A 25,758-nucleotide genomic window follows, 5' to 3' on the forward strand; every position below is an offset into this window, starting at 1 on the left:
GTGCACATCTTGTGAATGACTTCCTTCAGGATAACGATATCGCAAGAGTCGCCAGCATGTTCTCCAGACATGAACCCTGACGAACATGCCTGGGATAGCTTGCAAAGGGCTGTTTATGGATGACGTGACCCACCAATTACTCTGAGAGATCTACGCCGAATCGCCATTGAGGACTGGGACAATCTGGACCAACAGTGGCTTGATGAACTTGTGCATAGCATGCCACGACGAATACAGGCATGCACCAACGCAAGAGGGCGTGCTACTGGGTACTAGAGGTGCTGGTGTGTACAGAAATTTGAACCATCACCTCTGAAGATCTCACTGTATGGTGTTACAATTTGCAATGTGTGTTTTTCATGAGCAATAAAAAGGGCATAAATGTTGTTCATATTGATCTCTATCCCACTTTTCAGTACAGGTTCCGGAACTCTCAGAACCGAGCTGATGCAAAACTTTTTTGATGTGTGTACAAAGCTGGATTAAAGCCCATTGGCTGAACGGTTCTCTTAAAGGTTGGTTCTGTTGTACCACGTGCTCATTGATTTGCGTTAAGGTTACTAATGTGAATTTTCTAATTTTGACACACTAATCAGTTTGTCCTTCTCTTGAAGCCATGTAGTCTCTCACCAGTATGCTGCAAGAAATTCATTTTGAAATTCCTCTAAAGAATAGCATTGTCTCATTTTACGTCGAACCAGCATAGCTGGTTCACCTTCCAAAAAACTGCAAATTAAATCTGACTTTTGCGTCACTGGTCAAACTGGTGATAAGCAGAAGGTAGACTGTTGGATCTTAGCTTACGGAATGTAAATCATTGATGCTATTGTAAGAAACTTCAAACTTTCTGATAAAAAATGTTTGTAGTAAAATCTGTCGTGTCTTGTTAGGTCGTTAAAGTTCTGTCTGTAAGAGCACAAGATTTGTCAATCACATCGCTCTAGAAACTTTCACCTGTCTGAAACCAAACAATGCTCTTTAAACGATCGTACTTACTTTCCAGATCATCCCACTCGCAGAATTTCTGTACGCATCAGTATTACACCACAAATTATTCCCTCATACTTGAGCACTAACAGCGATTGACATCAAAGTATGCAGCAGATCACTTGCGGCTACTTCCTATCAGAAACTTTACGAGGATATTATATCACTGCTCTACGTAACTCCATGGTCATTAAGAGCTGACAAGCAGTTTTAATAGTATTAACATGCATGTGTGTGTTATTTCCCGTACAAAATCATCTTTCAGATTTATAAGGTAAGTAGAGACGCACACATGACATTAAATAAGTTTTGTGATAGCACGACTGCACACTGAAGTGAATGAATACATGATTGAATATATGAAAGAAGTATTAGCAGCCAATTGAACCACTCTACACTTATCTATGAAGATTTAGTTTTAAGTTTTTCCTTCCTGGGAACGATGCATCGACACGTCCTCAAATGAAGAGAGATAAATGCTTGTAGAGTGTTAGGTGTCATATAAGAATAAGAAGGACGTCACCACAAGATAGATAGAGTTATAAGTTTATGATACGAATGAACGTGATAGAGTGAAAGTATGTGAAGAAGAAAACAGTTGCAGTACGTCTCGTATCACTAAGGTTGAGCACTACCACATTATCAAGGGGTTGAAACCTAACTACTGTGAGCGTCGACCACCCCTGAAGGAGTCAAACACCTGATTTACACTGAAACTTTTATGTACGTTCTTTTTTTACATAAACACTTTTTTACGCTCATTGTACGTAACATGCCGTCCTGATAACATAACTCTGTATATCTCAGCATATGAAGTAGTTATCCTTTATACAATGAACAGAACAAGTGAACAATGAACTGCTCTTTTAAAGACGGAATAAGTGCTTAATACGATTGGTATCGTCAGATTTGAGTTGTGTTAATCAATAACGAACTATTTTGTTTTTGGGATCACAGTTAAGTCTAGTAACGAGAAGTAACTGAACACATAAATGCCTTTCCGTGGAATTTACCCAACCCTGTAGTGCGTAGATCCTTCCTAGAGAATGCTAGAGAGGTGAGGCTATGCGTAGTAACCTGAGTGGCGAGTAGTATCTATTGTAGCGACTATTGTTTACTACTTTAATTCTTTGGAATTAATAAATATGCTCCGACAAGAAGTCACTGTAAATTGAAATGAAATGTATGTCAATTTATGCCCTGAAGGAAAACAGAATCTATTGTTATATGAATGTTACAGGAAGAAATTATAACCAAACGACAGTAATGGGTGTACTCATATAACTGGAATCAAATAATGAAACGAAATTTTAATTTAAGGAGATGTACTAAAATATAACGACGAGCAATGAAAAAGGAAGAGGATACGTAGCAGACTAAGCAAAGATAATGGCAAGTGAGCGAATGAAAAGAATAAGTGTATTTTGTAATCGTATTTGCATTTTTTGTTGGTGTTTGTGTAATATGTGGAAAGGACAGTACAGAAACTTTATGTAATGCAACTGTATGAAAGACGCTCAGAAACAAAGAGCAAAAACATACGAAACCTCGCTGCAAAGTGTTAAGCGTGCGTGTGATACACGTCGGTACGCTCGTGATAAACTAAAGACGACAATACTTTGTGTAACATGAATTTTCTGTGCTCGACAACGTCGCAAAACGTGAATTTTCTGTGCTCGACAACGTAGTAAAAGCAGTAAGAAACGTACCTTTGTAGACGGATGTCGGCTGTGCGGCTGGTATCCCGACTGAATAAGTGGGTGCGAGGAGGTGAAATAAAATCCTAGGTCCACTCATGTGGAAACCAGTTGTCACCGCATCGAATATTTCACAAAGGGTAACGCTACTGAACACGAGCTTCACGAATGTGTGTAGAGAAAGCCACTGTAAACGCACGACACGGACACACTGACTTTGTACTAAACATGCGAGCGCGAGATGGGACGACATCGACCGTCGCGCTGCGCGCTTGTGCTTCACGAGCTAAAAACACTGGGCAAATATTGACTGACAACAATGGGACTAGGCGGCCGTAGCAAGCACTTTGTTATGAAGGAAAACGTATGTATGTATGCGTTAAAAGAAGATGACTCACGAATACAAATTGATAATCATACAGGATAACTCCAATGGCTGAAAATAAAGGCTCTGCCCATATCGGCCAGGGTTAACCCTCAGAAAGGGAAATAAGCTTAGACATTGTGCACCTCCGTATGACGTCAGTATACAGTAGGGGGGGAGGGGAATTGTTATAGGGCATATTATTTTTTCTTTTTTTCTTCGTTCATTTCTTATTATACAGGTAAAACAGACCATGAATTAACCAATTGCTTTGTGCCAGAGATAATGGTTTCATACAAAACAGAGAAGAGATACGCTTTTCAATTGATTAATTTCTATATCTTCATCCGTTTGTTTCTGTACGTGGTAGCAGGCGGACGTATGACTAGCCCCGCCGTGCCAGTATTGTTTAAAAATGAGTATTCCAATGGTATATTAAAAAATAATATAAAAGTTATTAAGAAAACCAAGTTTATTTATACATATTTATATCAATAATACCCGTGTGTTCGTCATTTCACCCGCACTGAGAATCCTGCATTATGAGGTTCAAAGACAAGAGGAATTAGCGTGAGCAGCGGAGGGACGATCCTGTATCAGCTCTATGCACAATGGAACCAATGGGAAGAAGTACGCAACTTCAAGGAATGAATTGTATTGACACTGAAGGTCTATTGATATTAGTGCCAGTTAAAGTTCACCCAGAATATGTGTACCATCCAATTTCTTTCAATTATTCATTTCAATGAAATTTTTTAATCAATCAAGCAACAATTATTAACCAGTTTCCATTATTATTTCGTCGCCCTACTCATATGACACTATTCAATGAGCACTCGTGGAGCAGAACGTTTGCTATATAGAGCTGGGAAAACTTATTCTGTGTTATTCTGTGTTTAAAGCTGCATGGCCAGATGAGAGTATGTGGAACACCTATGGATCAATATCGTCGTTATGTTGCGTAGATTCAGATTTTTCTATTCCTAAACTGATTCACGTTAGCTAAAATAGATATCTTTCCAAAGCATGGCGTGGTATATGCTCAGTGCGAACAAGCATGCCTTTGGGTCACGTTACAACAAGCTGTTAAGAATATCTGTGGCATGACGTCGTATTTCTACCTGGTGGGTTATATGGATGCCTGAAAATGCTAGCCAGTCTTCGGCATCGTTTGTGTACCACGTTCTATACGTACATCTCTTTATTATGGCACGGTTGAAAGTGGACAATAATCTGCCTGTACTATCGGAGCTGAAAAAGTTCTGTGGCAGTGGGATACACAGCATGGATAACATCAGAAGTCATGCGAATGGGAACACCATGAAGGCCTGTCGCAGCAGCATTGCTCATTGCCAACGAATATATGATTGTTCTGGCGGTGACTGTCGGACAAGGAACTAATCGCCAGGATTTGTGGGAGAAATCCCATCACGCTTCACAGGTGCGTCCAATTCGGTAGGTGTTGTGAAGAAGTAATAGTCCAGTTTTTCAGTTCAAATACGTGATACTACTATGGGCTAAGCAGTGATCGTGAAGAGGAAGCTGATTTCCGAAGTCCTATATTTTTTTAAGTTAATTAGGGAGATATGTGGTTGGTTCTTTATCCGCAAGGTGTGTACACACATAATCTTCTATCTGCACAGACTCAATGACTTCTTACTGCAGTGGCCTTCGATTCAATTCCTATCAGATTCTGTAAAGACTTTTTGACTGAGATAGCCCGTTACTTAATTATGACAAACCATAGGTCCCATGCAATAAAAAGCCGTACTATGTAATTGGAAGCGGCACAAATATCCTGTCAAATCTGGATAATACTTCAAAGTGGTGCAAAGATTGACGTTTCATCGGTACTGTCATACATTCAGTACACTCAACGCAGAAAGTTGTTTACGAGTCGCAGTTGAGAACAGTCAGCTCAACGATAGGGTGCAACATCCTGCGGGGGAATATAATGGAATGATAATGTAGACTCAGTTGTAGGCGAAGCATGTGGCTAGCTTCGGTTCGCTGGTAGGATACTGTGAAATTGGAAAGCATGTGGCTGACTTCAGTTCTCTGGTAGGACATCGTTAATCTTCGAACAGTTGACAGACGAAACTGCTCACAAAAGCCTCGTGTGACTTATTCTAGAATGTTGTTGAAGCGTATGGGAACCATTGGAAGTAACACTAAAGCAAGTTATTGAACAAACAGTCCCGTTGTTTTTACCACAGTTTTCAAACTCACAGAATGTTAATTTAAAAAATGAAATGTATTATGAGTACCAAGGCAGAGATAAAATGGTAACGTGTTCTGATACCATTCCAGAGCATATTCACATCCATGCAAATTGTAAAAAATTTTGTACGTCTGTATGACTGTGTGTTACACATCTTTATGCATTTACAGTCTGGAAAGAATTACTGTGGTAATAAGAACCATCCACATATCAAAGGAATTTAGTCATCCAATATATGCGAGTGAAACCACTCAGCGACTTGCAACAAACTTACACATAATTTCAACTTTTTACGAAACTCTTTCTCGCTGACTGCCCCTACAAAATTAAGAAAGGAAAAAAGTTTGTCGCTTCCTCCGTTTTCGCTTTTCATGCCGTAAAACTGCCATACGGCGCAAGAACTTTTAATTTATGACATCTTTACTACGAACTCTATTCACAACACATTTCGCAGACAGTATTCACATCTGCCACTGAATATATCTAGAAAAATATACCATTATACGATAAATAGCTGAGATGACATGAATGAGACATAAGAAAAACCTGGTGCCCTATGCATGGCGTTTTACTTTATTACTTCTTTGCTCCTTACTTCAGTCGCAACACATTTCGTAGACAGTATCCACGTACGCCGCTAAATGTACATAAAGAAGATATTTCTCTGTGTGATGAGTAGTTCAGGATATACGACGTCATAAACACTGAGATATATGCGTAATCGTTGCATCATGCATCACGTTTAAGTTTGTTACTTCTTTACTACTAACTCTGTTCTTAACATATTTCGCAGGCCATAACCACTTACTCGTATAACACTGGATGTACCTGCAAAATTACATCATTTTACAGCATATAGTTCAGGAAATATGACGTCAGAAGCTCTGAAACTGCAGGACAAAATTCGTTAGGCATATAGGTTAAATATCTGTACAAGTAAGCTTCAAATATGTTAAACATACGGGAAATATATTTTACATGTGCGTGTGCAGGCAGATTCGCGGGTAAAAAGCTCATCATAAACTCCAGAAACGACTTCAATCAAATTTGGTACATATATTAGTTACAAATGGAAAGAAAAATACTGTTGGAGGAAAATCAACAACCTCCTGTTGAAGTGAGTGCAATAACAATGTGAGAGAGCGGAGAACGACGAGATGGAGAGACAGCAAGAGGGAGAAATAGATAGGCCCCGATAGGAGATGGGGAGATCGACACAGATATGGGAGGGGGGAGAAACAGAGAGGAGAGAGAAAGTGATGGGAAGAGAATGGAAAGAGGAGGAAATGGAGAGAGACAAGGGAGGAAGAGATGGACAGAGACAGGGGAGAGCAGAAAATTTACATAGTTAGGAAAGCGGAAGAGATGAACAGGAAGAGCGGGAAAAGATCGGCGGAGTGAGGGGAGAGGAGTAGGTGGAGAGACATAGGTGTAGGAGGAGATGGAAATAGAAGGGGGAGAAGGAGATGGACAGGGGATGAAAGAATAGACAGAGAGAGAGAGAGGGGCGGGAGGAGGTGGTGGATGGAGAGAGAGGTGGGAGAAGTGGGACACAAGTGAGGGGCAGAGGAAGTGGACAAAGAGAGGGGAAGTGGAGATGCACAGGGAGGGGGGAAGGAGGAGATATTAATAGAATACTAGAATAAATACATATCCATGCTACGCCAGGTATTCAGCAACATTACATTTAAATACACAAATACCTTTTACTAGAGGATAATATTGACTCTGTTCCTTTCTTCACAAAGCCCTCATCTTTAGTACCTAGTATAAAATTGCCCTTGCTGTTAAATATCGCTTGTCCAGTATCCATTCTTCATATTAACCTTTCATTCCACTTCCCTAGCCAATCCAAATGCATATCGTCTCTGGTCCAATATCGGTACTGGTAAATAATATGCTCAGGAATATATACATAATCTAAGACAAAAGAACGACACATCACGAAGGAATTATCCGATTGGGAGGGAAATAGGTAGATGTCGTGAACATGTACAAACGAGCTAATGATCACAGTTTCACAAAAATTTAATGATTTATACAAGAGAATCAGTTTCACACATTGAGTAAGCCAGTAGCACATTGTTCTACATATGACACTTATGCAAGCAGTTATTCGGCATGGCACTGATTGATAGAGTTTTTGGATGTCTCCTTGAGAGATATCGTGCAAAATTCCGACCAACTAGCATGTTGGATTGTCAAAATCCTAAGGTTGTTCGAAGGTACTACCCATAATGCTCCATACGTACTCAAATGGGGAGATATACGACGGCGTTGTTGGCCAAGGTAGTGACTGAGAAGCACGGAGACAAGCAGTAGAAATCCTCACCTTTTTCAGCTGGGCATTGCCTTGCTGAAACATAAACCCAGGATGGCTGGACCTGAAGGGCAACAAAACGGGGTGGAGGACATCGTCGACGTATCTCTGTGCTGTCAGACTGTTGTGCATGATAACCAAAGGGATCCTGCTATGAAATAAAATTTTGAGCACGCCACCACTTCTGATTGTCGGGACGTATGGTGGATGGCGAGCGACAGTCAGGTTGATATTCCACTGCAATTTGGGAAGCCTCCAGACACGTCTTCACTGGTCATACAGGCCAAATTCGAAGCAGGGCTCATCACTGAAGAGAATTCCATTCCAGGCCGAATGTGACTGACACCTCAGCAGACGGAGTTCCTGTTGTACAGAGGTCAACGGTAGTCGGCGCAATGGCGCTGTGGCCTCATCCCTCTTTCTGTGAGCTGCCTGTTATTAGCCCTTGTGGTCACTGTAGCACCAGTTGCACATCATCACCTTTTTTCTACATCATTCAGCGTCTCTCGCAAGGAAGTTTCCATCTTCTACTATTCTGACAGTCCTCTTCTTGCATGGCCCTGTCCTGCATCATACGCCTCACTCCATCGTTCCATTATAGAGGGGCTCTTCCTCTTTTTCTGCGTCATGGAGTTCTCCAGTGCCATACTTCAGAGCGCCATCTTTGCTCTGCCATTCCTCTAAGTTGCCCATAATGTGTTAGCTGTTCATTTTCAATTGTGTCTACAATGTGTTTTGTAACTCCCATCTGTTCTCATAACACTTCACTTATTATTTTGTCTCTTCTTGTTACTTCAAAACTTCATCTCCAAAACTCCATTTCCATTGTCTTTAATTTCTGCTCACTGATCTTGGAGACACCACACAGTTTAGCACCGTATAGAGCGATGCTGTATGCTAGTTTCGTATATCTTCCGTTTAAAATTGCCATCCAGATAATAGAGCGTAACTGCGTAATTGCCATCTTTCCCTTTGTCATTCTGTGCCATATTTACTTGTTGCTTCTACCTTTATCCGAAATTATTATCCCCAAATATTTATATGAATGGCTGCACTTCACTATACATCATCAAACGTAACAAGATCCCTTCCTACACCTCCGAGAACCAAGTATTCAGTCTTTGTTAAGTTAATTTTCATGCCCCACTGCTCACATTCTCCTTTAAGATTTCTTATAGTATAAGACACATGCTCTTGTTCCTCGGCAAAGATGAGCTGATCGTTTGCAAGATTTAGGAAGAACAGAGGCTCATCACCGACCCTAATTCCCATACTTTTACACTTCCTTCTCCAGTTTTTCAGTGTTTCATTGAAAAATACTTTAAAGAGGGAGGAGCTTAATAGCTTCCTCGTCCCAGTCTTTGGCTAACTTTTTCTGTAAGAGTAGCTTCCCAACTATAACATGACAAGTATTATATGAATTCAGATTTCTAACGGCCTCTACCTAAGATTTACGTAACTTCTGATTTTTCATTGCTAGCCACCTCCTACAAAGCGGCACACTGTGACAGACCTTCTGCAAGTCTACGAAAAACACGTGTGTCTTCAGATTATGTGCCAGCCTCCTCTCAGTCACCTGTCTAATGCTAGGATACAAGACGTTCCTGCCTGAAAGCCACTGTGTTCTTCCACTTCCTCAATTTCTCCCCCGGTTCTAGCAGTAAGTATCTTACCACACAATCTTAGTACAGAACTGAGAAGTGTGATGCCTCGATAATGTGTGCAGTCATCATTGCTTCCCTTTGCAAAAGTGTTTGTGATGAACCCTTTTTTAACACGACAGACATTTCCTCTCCACAAAGGCGACGGTGAAATAGCGTTGCGAGATTTCCAGATAACACATATGGCCCGTGCTACATCAACTCCATACATACTGCTCCAGGTGTTGGTGCTTTGCCACTTTGAATTGCTCTGCTGTATCTTGTACTACCACGATTGTTACCGCGGAGAAGGAGATTAGCGTTTAACGTCCTGACGACAAGGCAGTCATTAGAGACGGAGCACAAGCTCGGATTAGGGAAGGATAGAGAAGGAAATCGGCCGTACCCTCTCGAAGGAACCATTCCGGTATTTGCCTTATGCAGTTTAGGGAAATCACGGAAAATCTGAATCAGGATGAGCGGATGTGGGTTTGAACCGTCGTTCTAACGTATGCGAGTCCAGTGTGCTAACAACCGCGCCACCCCAGCTCGATTCTGTTATTGTGTTCCGGACTTCTATGTCAGGTTCCTTGTCTGAAAAGGAGCACTTATCGAAATTCGGCTCGATCTTTCATCAATAAATCTTCATAGTATGTTTTCCATCTATCTAGGCTGATCAGCTGTAAGTTTATACTACTTATGTCAAATATTCCTAGCCGTTTCACCACCTTCCGTGCTTCTTTAGACTTTCAACTACCCATATAGTTATTTATATTTCGCATTTAAGGTATCACATATATTTTTGCTCTAATTACTGCTTTCTTTGCCTCTCCCTTCAGTCTTACATAGCTACTTCTGTCATCAACCTTACTGTTCAAAAGATATCTGTTACAGTCCTCCTTTTTCGCCTTCACCTTTCCGGCATTATCATTATCCCACCAATCATTTTAAAACTGCAAGACGAGTTCTCAGCTATTCAGACACTTTCAAAGGCATGTTCATGAATAGCTCTAAATGGTTCAAATGGCTCTGAGTGACTGATAACCTCAGAAGTTAAGTCCCATAGTGCTCAGAGCCATTTGAACCATTTTTTTGGCTCTGAGCACCATGGGACGTCACATCTGAGGTCATCAGTCCCCTAGAACATAGAACTAATTAAACCTAACTAACCTAAGGACATCACACACATCCATGCCCGAGGCAGGATTCGAACCTGCGACCGTAGCAGTAGCGTGCTCAGAACCGCTCGCCCTCAGTGGCCGGCTGAACAGCTCTCACTGATGTCTTACACGTTACTTCCACTACTGTATCATCAGTCTGATACAGATTCCCACCCATTGTAAAGTCGTATAAGAAGGCACTTATGTATATCCTGTTTTTTACAATTACCTTATTATTAATATTGCTTTAGTAAAAATATCGTTAAATCAGTTCATAAGCTCAGAAATATCTTCGTACCAATGGAAAGGAAGAAGTTTAGAAAGACGATTTCTTATGTAAATGAAAGAGTATGCATGAAAGAGCAGTAAAATAAATAAATAAAGATATTGAAAGATAAAAATCAAATGAATTTTTCAGTGTCGCAGCATGCCTGTCGTCTACACTGCATAGTACGACACACTCGCTCAATGTAGCGCATCGAGCTAATATCTACGTATGGTACTAATTAAGTCTTTTTGTTACTCGAACTTATTTTCAGAAACCACTGCCTTTTTATATCCCCAACGGACGCTGATCACGCGACCGAGATGTGCAAACAATTATTCGTACAGTGTGACTAAGTTATGTGCGTACCTGTCTTTCTACAGTAATTCTAGGTGGTCTTACAAGTTTTTGGACATTAGTCATAGTGTTCAGTTGACAGAGTGTCACTCACACACAGGCAAGTTTAATGTACTCAAAATAAACGGTGACAAAATAATTTTGATTTTCCAAGACAAATACATAAAATAAATTATTTTTGCATCTCAGTGAAATACAACTTGCGATCAAAAGTATCCGGACACCACCAAAAACATACATTTTTCATATTAGGTGCATTGTGCTGCCGCCTACTGGCTTTCACTCCATATCAGCGACCTCAGTAGTCGTTAGACATCGTGAGAGAGCAGAATGGGGCGTTCCGCGGAACTCACGGACTTCGAACGTGGTCAGGTGATTGTGTGTCACTTGTGTCATACGTCTGTACACGAGATTTCCACGCTGCTAAACATTGCTCAGTCCGCTGTTTCCGAAGTGAAAGTGATGTGGAAACGTGAAGGAACACGTTCAGCACAAAAGCATACAGGCCGACCTCGTCTGTTGACTGACGGAGACTGCCGATAGTTGAAGAGGGTCGTAATGTGTAATAGCAGACATCTATCCAGACCATTACACAGGAATTCCAAACTGCATCAGGATTCACTGCAAGTACTACGGGAGGTGAGAAAACGGATTTTATGGTCGACCGGGTGCTCAAAAGCCACACATCACGCTGGTAAATGCCAAACGACGCCTCGTTTATTGTAAGGAACGTAAACATTTGACGATTGAACAGTGGAAAAACGTTACGTGGAGTGACAAATTACGGTTCAAAGTGTGGCGATCCGACGGCAAGGTGAATGTCATCTGCCAGAGTGTGTAGTGACCAACAGTAAAATTCGGAGGCGGTGGTTTTATGGTCTGGTCGTGTTTTTCATGGAGGGAGCTTGCACCCCTTGTTGTTTTGCGTCGCACTATCACAGCACAGGCCTACATTGATGTTTTAAGCGCCTTCTTGCTTCCCACTGTTGCAGAGCATTTCAGGGATGGCGATTGCACCTTTCAACAGAATCGAGCACCTGTTCATAATGATCGGCCTTTGGCGGAGTGGTTACACGACAATAACATCCCTGTAATGGAGTGGCCTGCACAAAGTCCTGACCTGAATCCTATAGAACACCTTTGGGATGTCTTGGAACGCCGACTTCGTGCCAGGCCTCACCGACCGACGTCGATACCTCTCCTCAGTGCGGCAATCCGTGAAGAATGGGTTGCCATTCCCCAAGAGACCTTCCAGCACCTGATTGAACGTATTCCTGCGAGAGTGGAAGGTGTCATCAAGGGTAAGGAAGGTCCTACACCATACTTAATTCCAGCTTTACCGATGGAGGGCTCCACGAACCTGTAAGTCATTTTAAGCCAGGTGTCCGGATACTTTTGATCACGTAGTGTATGTGACTGAACTGGAGAAAAATGCAGCCTGGCCCCTTCATGATAAAATACGGCAATAATAATAACACACCTCACTTGCAAATGGTATCTTACATTCAACCACTCATATAAGCAAGTGGGCAGTGGTAGATTTTATGATGTTATGGTAGAACTTACCAGGATACTCTCATAATCGACTACAAAGATCAGAAACAGGTCACCAATTTAATACTCGTAAGTACAAACTTCTGTGCTACTTTGACGTTTTTGTAAATAAATTGCGAGCATATTTTGGGCGGATATAACACTTTGAAATGAAGGCTTTGCTTAAAAGTTTTTGTCGCACATCTCGAAACAGCGAACGTGTTTCGTGACAGTATACGCAGCTGAAGTAAATAATAAGGGATGCGTCCTTAGTGATAAATTTACTTAGCCGAAAATGGCGTCTCAGTACATTCAAAAACCTATAGAAATATAATTTTAAGAATCACTTTCAAATTTCAGACATGTTGCCTCGAAGAAGACGCGATAGCCTTTAACTCCTTTCCCATCCATGTTACACAACGTGTACATTAAGGAAATAAGACTGATAACGACACTGTTTAGTTGGTGGTTCTAACACTCTCTAACAAGGCGTAAAATAAATGGTTTAAATTTCACGCAAATTTACACCTGCACCTTTTGCGTTATTAAACAATACTAAATGTATAAAATTTGAGTTGCTATATACATTGGCGTTTGTGAAAAATGCAACACCGTGAAGCAATTACCCGAATAGCGCCACACAATAATGGCGACGGGTGTGCAAGCAATACGTGATACATTTTGCAGCGACATGGGTTACACGTAGGCCGAGCAGAGCCCTCTCGTGTAGGTCCACTTAGTGTAGTCAGTGCAGAACTGTCGCACAAAGTGGAAACAATATAGTGAGTGCCAGTATGCCTTTTCGATGTCAAAAGGAGCCGTATCGCGTCGTGAGCGAGGTCGAACGGGGCAGAATGATCGGTGCCCGGGAAACGGGGTTGTCATACCGTGACATTTCGGCCCGCACAGGGTATGCTGCTACGACAATGATGTGTGTGTGAAGCAGTGGACAGAGAAAGGTCGTACGCAGCGACGAGCGCGAACTGGACCACGGAACATGACCACAGCAGGGGATGACTGTCATCTGGTCCGCATTGCCATTACGGACCGTACAGCGTCATCCACAGTGTTGGCTTGTAGCTGGAGCACTGCAACAAGTGTGAACCTGTCTGCATCGACGGTTCGTCGCCGTTTGCCGCTGGTTGGACTGGTTGCCTTCCATAGTCCAGAAACCACAAGTTCCTCCGACTGCAATGGGCAAGTGAACACCGTCACGGGGGCGCACAGTGGCAACTCGTAATCTTTTCGGATGAGTCCCACTTCAACGTGTCCTACAGTGATGGTCACATACGCGTCCGGCAGTACCGTGGTGAGCGCAACCTGGAGGGCGGCATTGTGGAGCGGCATAGCCAACAAACACCAGATTTGATGGTTTGGGAAGCCATTGGGTACAAGAACCGATCTCGCCTCGTAGGTATTGAAGGCACTTGTAACAGCAACCGGTACCTAAAGCAGGTTGTGGAGCCTGAGGTATTACTCCTGTTTCAGGCATCTCCACAGGCCACATTTCAACAGGACAATGCCTGGCCACATATTGCGTGGAGTGTACAGGTACGGGTACCATTGGTACCCTGGCCTGCACTTTTTCCAGATATGTCGCCCGTCGAACATGTCTGGGATATGGTTGGTCGCCACCTGGTGCGTCACGGTCCTCCAGTAACTGAGGTCACGGATTTGTGGGCTCGAATACAAAGTGCGTGGAGTAAAAACCCTCAGGAACGTTTTCAGAACCTTACTGATTCAATGCCACGGCGTACTGCAGCGCATGGTGACTCTGGCTCTAAGCACTATGCGACTTAACATCTGAGGTCATCAGACGCCTAGAACTTAGAACTAATTATACCTAACTAACCTAAGGACATGACACACACCCATGCCGAGGGCAGGATTCGAACCTGCGACCGGAGTGGTCTCTCGGTTCCAGACCGCATGGTGACCACACGATGTATTGAATGCTAGGGCTCAAAGGACATGTACCGATTTGAAAAGGCAATCATTTGTTACTTGTTATATACACAAGCTGTGGTATTAAATTAATTGAATTCATGCGTTTCTTTTTTGGTATTGTAATTTACACAAACAGTAGTGCACTTCAAAAAAATAAAATGAAATTTTTTGCCACTTTTGACAAAAAGTATGCCAGCTAAGACAATTCCTCGCACTCACGTGTGTCTGTTTTTGTGCGGTGGGATACTGAGACGAGAACTGGTTTGTAGTATTTGACCTACGAGTTACAGCGAGAAAAAGTTAGTTTATTACGCTGTTTTGGGATTTTTCGCATAGATATTAAACAATAGTTCGTCTTATTAACCCGTACACTTTTCTAGAATGTTATTCGATGTATGTAATTTTTTGTTGTTAACAGAAAATATTTGTTTTTGTTTTCGCATGGTACGCAAAACTCGACTCTCACGGCCTCCCATGGAGGTGACAATTGCAGAGCACGATTCAGTTACCGCTATCACAAATAGAATTCTCCACATTAATTCTGATTTGCATAGAGCGTAGCATAGTTAAGGAAACCGCAACATGCTACGTATATTGCTCAATAACAACGTCGACTGTTGTGCTGTCTTCCATACCGCGGGATGCTGGTGAGGTAATTACAGTGAGAACTGGCTGCTCAAGGTCACAGGAGTTGAGCAAAGCCACGCAGTTTTCGCATTATCGCACGTGTCAGCGATAGTTCTTCTCGAAGGCGCCCCACCTCGTGACCCTGTTATCCAGTCATATATATTCATACGCCAGAGCGGAGGTATAAGAAGCAGTCACCTGTGACCGCATCCCACAGTCTGAGCGGAGTGCACCAGTAGCCATGGCGAGAAACCTGATTCTCTGCTGCTGCCTCGTGGCAGTCGTTGCAGTTTCTGTCAAAGGCGATGACAAGTTGGACAAAGTGAACGTGGACGAGATCCTCAACAACGACCGCCTCCTGAAATCCTACATCCAGTGCATGCTCGATGCAGACGACGGAAAGTGCACCACTGAGGGCAAGGAGATCAAAAGTAAGTGCGACTGCTAAGCTTCCTTCTTTCTCGTTCGTCTCTCGCTTCTTTCTTCCACTGTTTCACCATCCTCAGAGTTCGATTCCCGTTTTCCTAGATGTTCGATTAAATAATACGCTCGTGGATGATGATGTAGCACTCTCATATACAAAATGGCCAAATCATGCTCGAGATTAATAACTGCTAATTCTTTGAGGTTGCCTAGGAGGTTTCATGGCATCCCTTCAAGAAACTTTGTTTCTTATTCCTTGTCAGGTGTGCAATTGCAAAAAGCTCCGCTAAGAGCAACAGCAGTGTAAGCACATTAAATTACCAAATATGCAGCAACCAGTGGCAAAATCACGTTTTATTTATTCACTTTTGCAAATCGATTTCAACTGATTAACAGCCATCATCGGTACTTTCAACCAATATGTACCCTGAGTAGTAATACTGTCTTAAGACATCATGTTCTAACCAATATTTTAGTTCAATATTGTTTATTATTGCGTATTACTACTCACGGCACATATTGATTGAAAGCACCGATGATGACTGTTGATCAGTTGAAATCGATTTGCAAAAGTGAATAAATAAAACATGAATTTGCTACTGGTTGCTGCATATTTGGTAATTTTATGGTTTACGGTCGCTGCACGACTTGGGAACCACATGGAGCCCACCATTCCTAAGTGTAAGAACAGACAGATTCCGTGATATCAGGAAGACGTGCTACTTTATCCTTGTCAAACCAATCTTACACTCAATCGTAGCATTTCAGTGTTCTATCATATTGGAAATTTCATGTCCCGCTCAGAAATGTTCTTGACAATTAAGGTAACGTTTCATAGAGCTTACAATTCGCCTTTTGCTTTAATCTAAACAAAGAATTATGGCAGTTTGGCATAATCACGATAATTTCTACCTCCCTAGTTTATATTCTTTGCTCGCCCACCCCATCTAATCCCCAACGATGTATCGTTTAGCTTCCTGTCAAAAACTTGATACTTCTCCAATTTCCACCTCTTGTCCGTCTCTTTTTGACTTTGTCTTTACCTTGTCGCACAATGATCGCTTCTGTGTAAAAGAGAATCACCTTCGCTTCTTTTCTCTGCCAATCCAGTTTTTATCATCTTTCCAACAATCTCCTTCGATTCTTCGATTCAAGATGTTTGTGTTAAAGCGAACGTTTCATTCAATATTAGGGTACAGATCTTTCCTTTGCTCTCTGATATTCTTATACGATAACGTTTCAAGCGACGTCAGTCCCCTACGTCTACTTTAAAGGCCCATTGCCGGTGACAGTAATTTTAGCAATGCCTGTCGTTCAATATAAAGTATTTTCTCACTGTTTTAAGGTCCAACTGTTAACCCTGTACATTTTTAGTTCAATTTTGTTTATTTACCTGCACACTGAAATTCTGCCGTGTTCTTATTGCGACGCAGTCTGCAAAATATGCGCAATTTAAAATACAAATAAAGGCATCGAGTCCTATCAAAATACGATCGCTAACAGACAGAAGCATGCATGTCAGGGAAGTCGTTAGCGGTCTATTGACAACTGCACGGACGACGTAAAGACGGAAGATCAACTGTTGAGCCCACGGATCACACAACAGAAATTATTGATTCTGAAATACAATAATCCACGGCTACTACATATTCAACAGATCCACAGTAACATTATGTATAACTTTTGTTATGATATCAGGTACAAGGATACTATCGGTAACTACTGTTTCTAACAACTTTAAAGAAACAAATGAAATAAAATAATCATAATAATAGGTGGCTCGTACACCAACTTTTTATAATTCACTAATAATCGTAGCGATCATTTGATGTAGATGAACTTGAAACACAGGTGCATATGTGTGTGCTGTAAATGAGTCAAAAACAATAGTACCTGATAGAACAACCCTCTTGTTACGACAAAGAACGTTTGATTGAAATAAACCAAAGAAAGACTATTCGATATGTGTACAACAGTTAAGCTTCTTCTTTCCTCTCTTACATATTCCCAAGAGGGTGTAAGAGACGTGTTGTTACCACCATCGACGGACAATCTCAAGCACCATTTACACTATACTCACTGAGGTCCTGTGCTTGACATTTTCTGGGTTGTATCATATTGACCGTTCATTCAACGCCACATGTGTTGACAGATTGAACGTCCGGCCAAGGAAGTCAGGCATATAATGAATTTCTCTGCGGATTTGATATAAAATATTTTCGTCACTAGATACTGATGAAACTGGCGTCACTTTTACCTGCCATTACAAAAACACTGTTAGCCATGAAAATTGGAATACCAGGAGGGATAGTAAATCAAAGGTTACTAATTGTGCGTATCGATATGCTAGGACGAAAACGTGATTAAATTTGTAGGAGGTATGGAGTGTACACGGTTTGCAATCTGGTATACAGATCTGTCACGTTTGGCCGGCATCGACTCGAACTGAGCTTCTGTCAGTTGCGGGTACGTCATTCCACGCGGCTTTAAGTCTGTATCATATTTTGTCATTCTTAGTGGCTCGCGAACGTTTTCCTGCCAGTCTGTCGTCAGTCGTTCGCCAGATGTGATCACTGAGTCAGATATGTGGATAACTTGCCGAGGACGGCAACAGTCTGGATAGGTCAGGATAGCACGGGTAACAAGCTGATTTTAATTGTAGTGTTGAAAGATTAATTCATGGGGACATCGGAGATAGAACTCATCTGCTAGCCGAGCAAATAAGAAGCGTTATGACTGTCGTTCAGGTAACAGGCTACGCAAAACAATTGTAACCAAGTTGCATACTAAAGATACCCCGTGCCATAAAACCAGTGAAGAATGCGTTCTGGTAACTTTCGTTTTCCTCTGTGTCTCCAAACATGAACACATGCATGTTGATACTGCATGCAGAAGCGGCACCCATCTGGAACACGACATATTTACAGCCCTGCCGCTATATGCTGCTGCATCAGTGAAAACGGCCGTGGTGGTCCCCATGCTGAGTCCCACGATCCAGCCGCTGTCGAATTACGACAAATAAAATTTTCTTCTACTTATGGCGACATAGCAAGATTTTCTCCGAAACAAACAAACTTCAGTTACGATTTCTGTATGACAGACCCGTTGAGTAATCTATCGTTAGGTCCAGAATATAGCTGGCTTTAGTCTTGCCCACTCCCTACAGTTGCGCTGAAGCGCCAATCGCTCGCACATAGAAGCGCATGATGTCACTTTGACGGATTTTGCGAGCTGCCTTAATGGTATTGCAGTTTCCACGGTCAGCAGCGTATTCATTATGAAGGGAAATGCGTTCTCTTTCCGTGTACATTATGCTGAACAACATCACTTGTAAGCCCAAATGGTGTTTGTAACGTATGACTTGTATATGTGCGGCTGCGTAATGTTGCCTACTCAGTGGAATTCTCACCCCCACAAATGATTAAAACTACCACCCCATTGACAGCCTACCTAGGGATTTCCATAAATCTTAAGATCCACTAGTAGCTTTTCATCACCTCAGTGTATCGCATCGAACCACTTATTTCTCTGGGGATACTATAAGAATAATCACAATGTGGATATCGTAAATTGTTTATTGTCAAAAGACAAGTAGAGTGCTAAATAATAGCATTAATACGAAAAACACAATATTGGGTCCTACCCCATATGTAGTTTCGAGATTGGCCGAACATCTATTTCAGTTACATTAGACTTCGATCACCGTTATTAGACGAATGGACACAAAGTTTGTTTACCGAAGAATTTTTACCAAAGAAAATTTGCTACACAGCCGTATATTTTCGGGTAATATTTTATTTAGACGAATAGCTTAGGCAGTTTATTAATGCAAACTTCAGACCCCTGCGCACTCAATGTGTATAGAATCACATTGACCGATACTGGCATAACTGGAGCCTGTGTTACGTGAATTTTTTGTGCAACTTGACAAAAACAGAGCACACGTTACTCGGATGCATGTTTGCACGGTTATTGTAAAAAAAAAAAAAAAAAAAAAATCACGGAATCCAGGTGTTAATGGCTCCGGTTATGCATGTATCGGTCTATGTGATTCTGGATACATGGAGTGCATAGGGGCCTGAAGATGGCATTAATGAGACTCCGAAACCTGCTATGTGAATACAATAACATCTGAAAATAAGCGGCTGTTTGGCGAATTTTCTTTGGTAAATATCTAACCAGGCGCTGTCCTGTACCCACGATGGACCAACAGGGACACAAAGCTGGCTGACAGTGGTTAGCAGTGCGAAACAAAAGAAGTACACCCTGACTGGCTTTTTCAGAAAACGCTCAGTGGGAAACCAAATGGAATTCGTCTCATTTACGATGAGTGTTTCTCTGTACGTCGTACTGGAGTGCACGTATCATATATTGACTTACGGACGGCAGTTGTACTGCTCTCCTGATCTGATCACTGCGGCAGATGATGTACAGTCGTGCTCAAATGTATCCAAACCACTTGAATTGCATTTCGCCTGATTCGCATGCAACCCACATAAACCAGGTGCCTAGCAGGTCCTCTAATCGCTATTGGTACAGTCGTTTGACTATTGGAAATGGTTCCAACAAGTCACCACTAGAAAACACTGCTCTGTATCGCAATAACACAAGATGTAAAGTAATACCACGATACTACAAATATTAGGGAACACCTTTTCACAGATAAGACTGTCCTTAAGGCTTGTAAGCTCACATTTATTACAATAAATGACATACCTGAAATGTTACTACTCTCATTATTACGTCAGATAGGTATTGCACGTAGTAAGTTCGTCGTATTCATGATTTCCTCTTCAAAGTAACATACCGTACTTATGATTTAACACAAAATGAGATTAAAAATTTAAGTTATTAATGAGCAGCTAGTTGAGAATATGTATGAACGTCAAATAACACGACGAACCGTCTCGTTCTGCATATGGATTCAAACCCAGGTCATGCAGACTAAGCAAAGATTTCGTGACTGACGGAACCTAACAGTCATTCCTGATTAGGCATACACAGAGTGATATACCGCCATTTTAGACAGTATAAGTTAGCAAATATCAACTTTAAATCGCATAACGCGTACATTTTTAACGGACGCTAACTCCTACCCAGCATCTATTGACCCTATTAACGAACTACGAGAGGTCTTAAATATTGCTTCTTCACAAGTAACTTACTTGAATTGCCGTGAGGTAAAGCTTTGTGTTGGACAGAGATTCGAACCCAGAACATAATTGGATAGATATCGACGCACAATCAACTGTGACACATCTGATTTTATCGGCAGTAGCTAGATGTTTTAACTGAAATGACGAGACGAAACAATTCTTGTTTCATGGATCGTGAAAACGATATTTCGTAATGATGTGGAACGTGTCATTTTAATGAAAGATTTCTTTACATCCCGTGATTCAATTCCTTTACAACAGTTATTTACTTTCTCTCTCTCATTCTTTTTGATTTTGATCTCTCTCTCTCTCTCTCTCTCTCTCTATCACACACACACACATTCCTTTTTATTTTTATTTGTTTGTTGTGCTCGACTATCTGCGAGGCACGAAAACGTCTGTGAATGTGAAGTGGACTGACAAGGCAGCCAGTCCACAGTGACGGGTAGCCGAAAGAAAGGCACGCGTACACACACACGCCGACGGGCGTCAAGTACTGGAACAGGCTACGTAATTAATGCTACGAAGAAAAGTATGTAGCTGGATTAATACTTATCTTTAATCAATCATTGTGGTACATCGCTCTTGACTATACACAGGAGACTTTAATTACAATCACTGTAAGGCTAATGGCGCCTTGCTAGTTCGTAGCCATTAACTTAGCTGAAGGCTATTCTGTCTCTCGGCTAATGAGAGTGAAAGGCTTCGTACATCTAGTCGCTAGCTAGGTCGTCCGTACAACTGGAGCGAGTGCTTGTTAGTATCACGAGACCTGCCTTGTGGTGGCGCTAGGTCTGCGATCACAGTGGCGACACGCGGGTCCAACATGTACTAAATGGACCGCGGCCGATTTAATCTACCACCTAGCAAGTGTGGTGTCTGGCGGTGACACCACAGAATGAATTTCTTAGTTTTGAGTGCACTTAACGAAAGAAATATAAAAACAACTATGAGACTTACTGATTTATGATGCTAAGTTTTCAGTCAGTTCTGAGTATTATTATTAACTACGCTCCAGTCCCTAAACCTAGTTACAGAAATGCGAATCAGACACATTACGTATTCCAGGCCGTAGCAGCCGCGACTTTGAGACTCCATCTATGGTCACTTTCCAGCCCGCTGTAGGACTACATAGGTTCGTCTTCGTCCTGCTGGTATTGTAACTGAGATTTGGCAACAAGGCAAAGTGTGTTTGGTATCTCTGTGATCGACGAGTTACTTCATGGTGTGCACGGAATTATGCCTCAAAGTTCACTTGATTTTACCTGTCATTTCCATTGAATAATCTGAGTTATTATCGCTTGAGGTGTAACAAAAGATTGTAAATTTACGGTTTTCAGCCCAGGAAAGTCGTTGCACGTGGAAATCGCAACTAATCTAGTCCTTTAAATAGCGGTTTACGAGTTCCAGTCACTGTTGATCTCGTAAGAGGAAGCTAAAACACGTACTTCTTCGCCAGCTCTGTGGTAATGTGCCGACCTGTGAAAAGGCGGCTTTTTACGGTTGGCAGTTCCAGTCTCACTGACTTCACCATTTTTATCCCTTCTGTGAAAGAGCTACAAGCAGTCGGATCAAACATCGATAAGGAAATCGCAAGAAAATACTTTCGCCTCATAGTTAAATGGTGAAAAACTTACAATGCTGCACAACAGGTAACTCCTCTTCCCGCCGCTGACAAGCAAATTTTGGGTTTCTAGGAATACAAAACTTTATTTATGAAATGCCACATTTGCACTGCACACCGTTTTCAACAAAGAGATAGCACAATAGAGTAGCTCAAGTGGAAAGAAACACTTCCTATTTAAATTAATGTGTTTTCATTCGTTGTCATCACTAACGATATGTGACGTCTTTGACTCCCAGTAAGACACAGAACTATTTGCGAGATCACTGTAAGTTCAAGATGTTATTCCGAGCTGGAGAAAAATTCGATAGCTGACGTCTCTTTGTGTGTAGTCAGCAACGCTATGTGTGGAGCTCTGTTCCCAGTCAGCACTGAACACTTCGTCATATTATTTATAGTTCAAACATGCTCACATGTCGCTGCTGGTGCAACAAACCCATATTTAACGTTCGTTTTCTCTAGAATATAACAGCGATAGGTGCCGGGTTGGAGTCCTGGGAAGGAAAAAATTAATGCTTCGTCTCGTCGTTTCAGTTAAAACATCTAGCTACTGCCGATAAAATCAGATATGTCACACTTGATTGTGCGTCGATGTCTATCCGATTAGGTTCTGGGTTCGAATCTCTGTCCAACACAAAGCTTTACCTCATGGCAATTCAAGTAAGTTACTTGTGAAGAAGCAATATTTAAGACCTCTCGTAGTTCGTTAACAGGGTCAATAGATGCTGAGTACGAGTTAGCGTCCGTTAAAAATGTACGCGTTATGCGATTTAAAGTTGATATTTGCTAACTTATACTGTCTAAAATGGAGGTATATCACTCTCTGTATGCCTAATCAGGAATGACTGTTAGGTTCCGTCAGTCACGAAATCTTTGCTTAGTCTGCATGACCTGGGTTTGAATCCATATGCAGAACGAGACGGTTCGTCGTGTCATTTGACGTTCAAACATAATCTCAACTAGCTGCTCATTAATAACTTAAATTTTTAATCTCATCTTGTGTTAAATCATAAGTACGGTAAGTTACTTTGAAGAGGAAATCATGAATACGACGAACTTACTACGTGCGATACCTATCTGACGTAATAATGAGAGTAGTAACATTTCAGGTATGTCATTTATTGTAATAAATGTGAGCTTACAAGCCTTAAGGACAGTCTTATCTGTGAAAATGTGTTCCCTGATATTTGTAGTATCGTGGTATTACTTTACATCTTGAGTTATTGCAATACAGAGCAGTGTTTTCTAGTGGTGACTTGTTGGAACCATTTCCAATAGTCAAACGACTGTACCAAGAAGCGATTAGAGGACCTGCTAGACACCTGGTTTATCAGGCGAAATGCATTTCGGGTGGTTCGGATACTTTTGACATGACTGTACGTAGCTTAGATACAATTCTTTGGCTGTACAGTGGATGCAATATGCCATGTGCAAACTCCCAGGGCTAAAATTACCTCAGTAAATGTCAGAACACAAGTTAATATTTCTGTTCACTCACTAGACTGAAACAAAAACTCGAGTCACGTGTTCTCATGTAAAGATTCTATTTAGTGTATGTCAGATCCACAGAGAGCTATAGAATCATCACTCGAGTAAACACGATAAGAATTCTGTTACTGAAAATTGGTTTTTTGTGCTCATTCTCGCGAACTCAAGGATTCTAGAAACCTAACCGCCAGTTTCTCCACTGTGACTCACCAGGAAACTCATGCTCGAGCTACAGAGGAAAAAAGTGTCTCTCATCAATCTCAGCAGGGATGTGCTCTTGGTCAGTCCCTGGAGGGAAGTCCTTGTCCAGGTCCCTACTGGTAAAAAAATAAAAAAAAGGTCTCTTTGCTCTATGGGACTTAACATTTGAGGTCATCAGCCCCCTAGAACTTAGAACTACTTAAACCTAACTAACCTACGGACATCACACACATCCATGCCCGATACAGGATTCGAGCCTGCGACCATAGCGGTTGAGCGGTTCCGTCCTGAAGAGCCTAGAACCGCTCGACCACCGCGGCCGGCTCCCTACTGGTCACATGGCACTCATGTTTGCACTCAAGTGACGAATCCCAGTAGCCTGTACAATAGCATTACGTTCCACTACACGGGCCATGCATCTGCAGCCAATAGCATGAAGCGCGTACTCCTTTCAGAAAGTTTTCTGGAAGGTTCCATTTCCCCTCCTACATTCTTAAAGCTCTGCCAAACAAAAACATGTCTGTGCCTTTCAGCGGGGCATGTGCTTACCGAGAAGATTCCTTAGAGGTCAGCTAAAGAACGTCATGTCTAATTCTTGGCACTAAAAACGTATCTTTTCGCCTTCATCCGCATCCGACGCGTTTTCTTCAGGTACACTGTCCTCAAATAGTTTTCATCCCACCGGAGACTAACCTCCCGCCCGTTCCGACAGCACATCGCAGTTCTGCTACCTTGAGCTACATAAACCGCCATCGCCTTGCTGTACCCTCTCTCATGGCAGTAAATGTCCGCCGCTGCTGAATGCGACAACTCTCTTTCCAGCCCACTTTACCTGATAGCGGCGTCTGAAGGATGCATTCTTTACTTCGTCTTTTAGGTATGTGCACCGTTATAACTAACTCCTAGTCAAGGAGTACTACACCTATAGTTAGTACTTGGAGCTAGTGAGCATCATCCAATGAAATGACTAATAATCCGATAGTACACTGGAAATGTAAATCAACAAGAATATTATACTTAAGGAGGCAATATCTTGCGCCGTTTGCAATGAAACATTTTCACATGACTTTCTTTCACATTGCTACAGGCAGGGTGCCAAAACTGGTGTCAACGGGATGCAAAGACTGCACGCCTAGCCAGCTGGAAAGAGCTGTCAAGATCCTAAAACACGTCACAGAGAGGCACCCTGCAGAGTGGACCAAGCTGAAGGCCAAGTACGACCCCACGGGCGAGTACACCAAGAAGTACGCCGAGGCCTGGAAGGAGCGGGGCGTCATTTTCTGATCGCCGCACCAGAACGACTCAGCTCTGAGTTGTCACCATCGTCGTACACAATTCCACAGTAACTCCTGTCTCTTTCCAGGAACTTTCAGTGACCGTAAATTCATTTGACAACTTCATCCAAAACAATGATATGAAATAAATGTTTATTATTAAATTTGTGTTTTATTATCTGGTAGGCCCCATGAACCATGGACCTTGCCGTTGGTGGGGAGGCGTGTGTGCCTCAGCGATACAGATGGCCGTACCAGTGCAACCACAATGGAGGGGTATCTGTTGAGAGGCAAGACAAACGTGAGGTTCCTGAAGAGGGGCAGCAGCCTTTTCAGTAGCTGCAGGGGGATCAGTCTGGATGATTCACTGACTTGGCCTTGCAACATTATCCAAAACCGCCTGGCTGTGCTGGTACTGCGAACGGCTGAAAGCAAGGTGAAACTATGGCCATAATTTTTCCTGAGGGCATGCAG

The 25,758-nt window shown here is 42.1% G+C and overlaps 1 protein-coding gene across 1 annotated transcript; it reads left to right on the plus strand.

The window, feature by feature from the left end:
• Positions 1-15,330: 15,330 nt before the first annotated feature.
• Positions 15,331-25,415, plus strand: LOC126484091 (ejaculatory bulb-specific protein 3-like). Its single transcript, XM_050107464.1, has 2 exons — positions 15,331-15,549; positions 25,098-25,415. The coding sequence occupies exons 1-2, from the start codon at positions 15,360-15,362 to the stop codon at positions 25,292-25,294; spliced, it is 387 nt and encodes a 128-aa protein (XP_049963421.1). The 5' UTR covers positions 15,331-15,359; the 3' UTR covers positions 25,295-25,415.
• The last annotated feature ends 343 nt before the right edge of the window (positions 25,416-25,758 follow it).

The sequence above is a fragment of the Schistocerca serialis genome, chromosome 6 (assembly GCF_023864345.2).
Source record: "Schistocerca serialis cubense isolate TAMUIC-IGC-003099 chromosome 6, iqSchSeri2.2, whole genome shotgun sequence".
NCBI lineage: Eukaryota > Metazoa > Arthropoda > Insecta > Orthoptera > Acrididae > Schistocerca > Schistocerca serialis.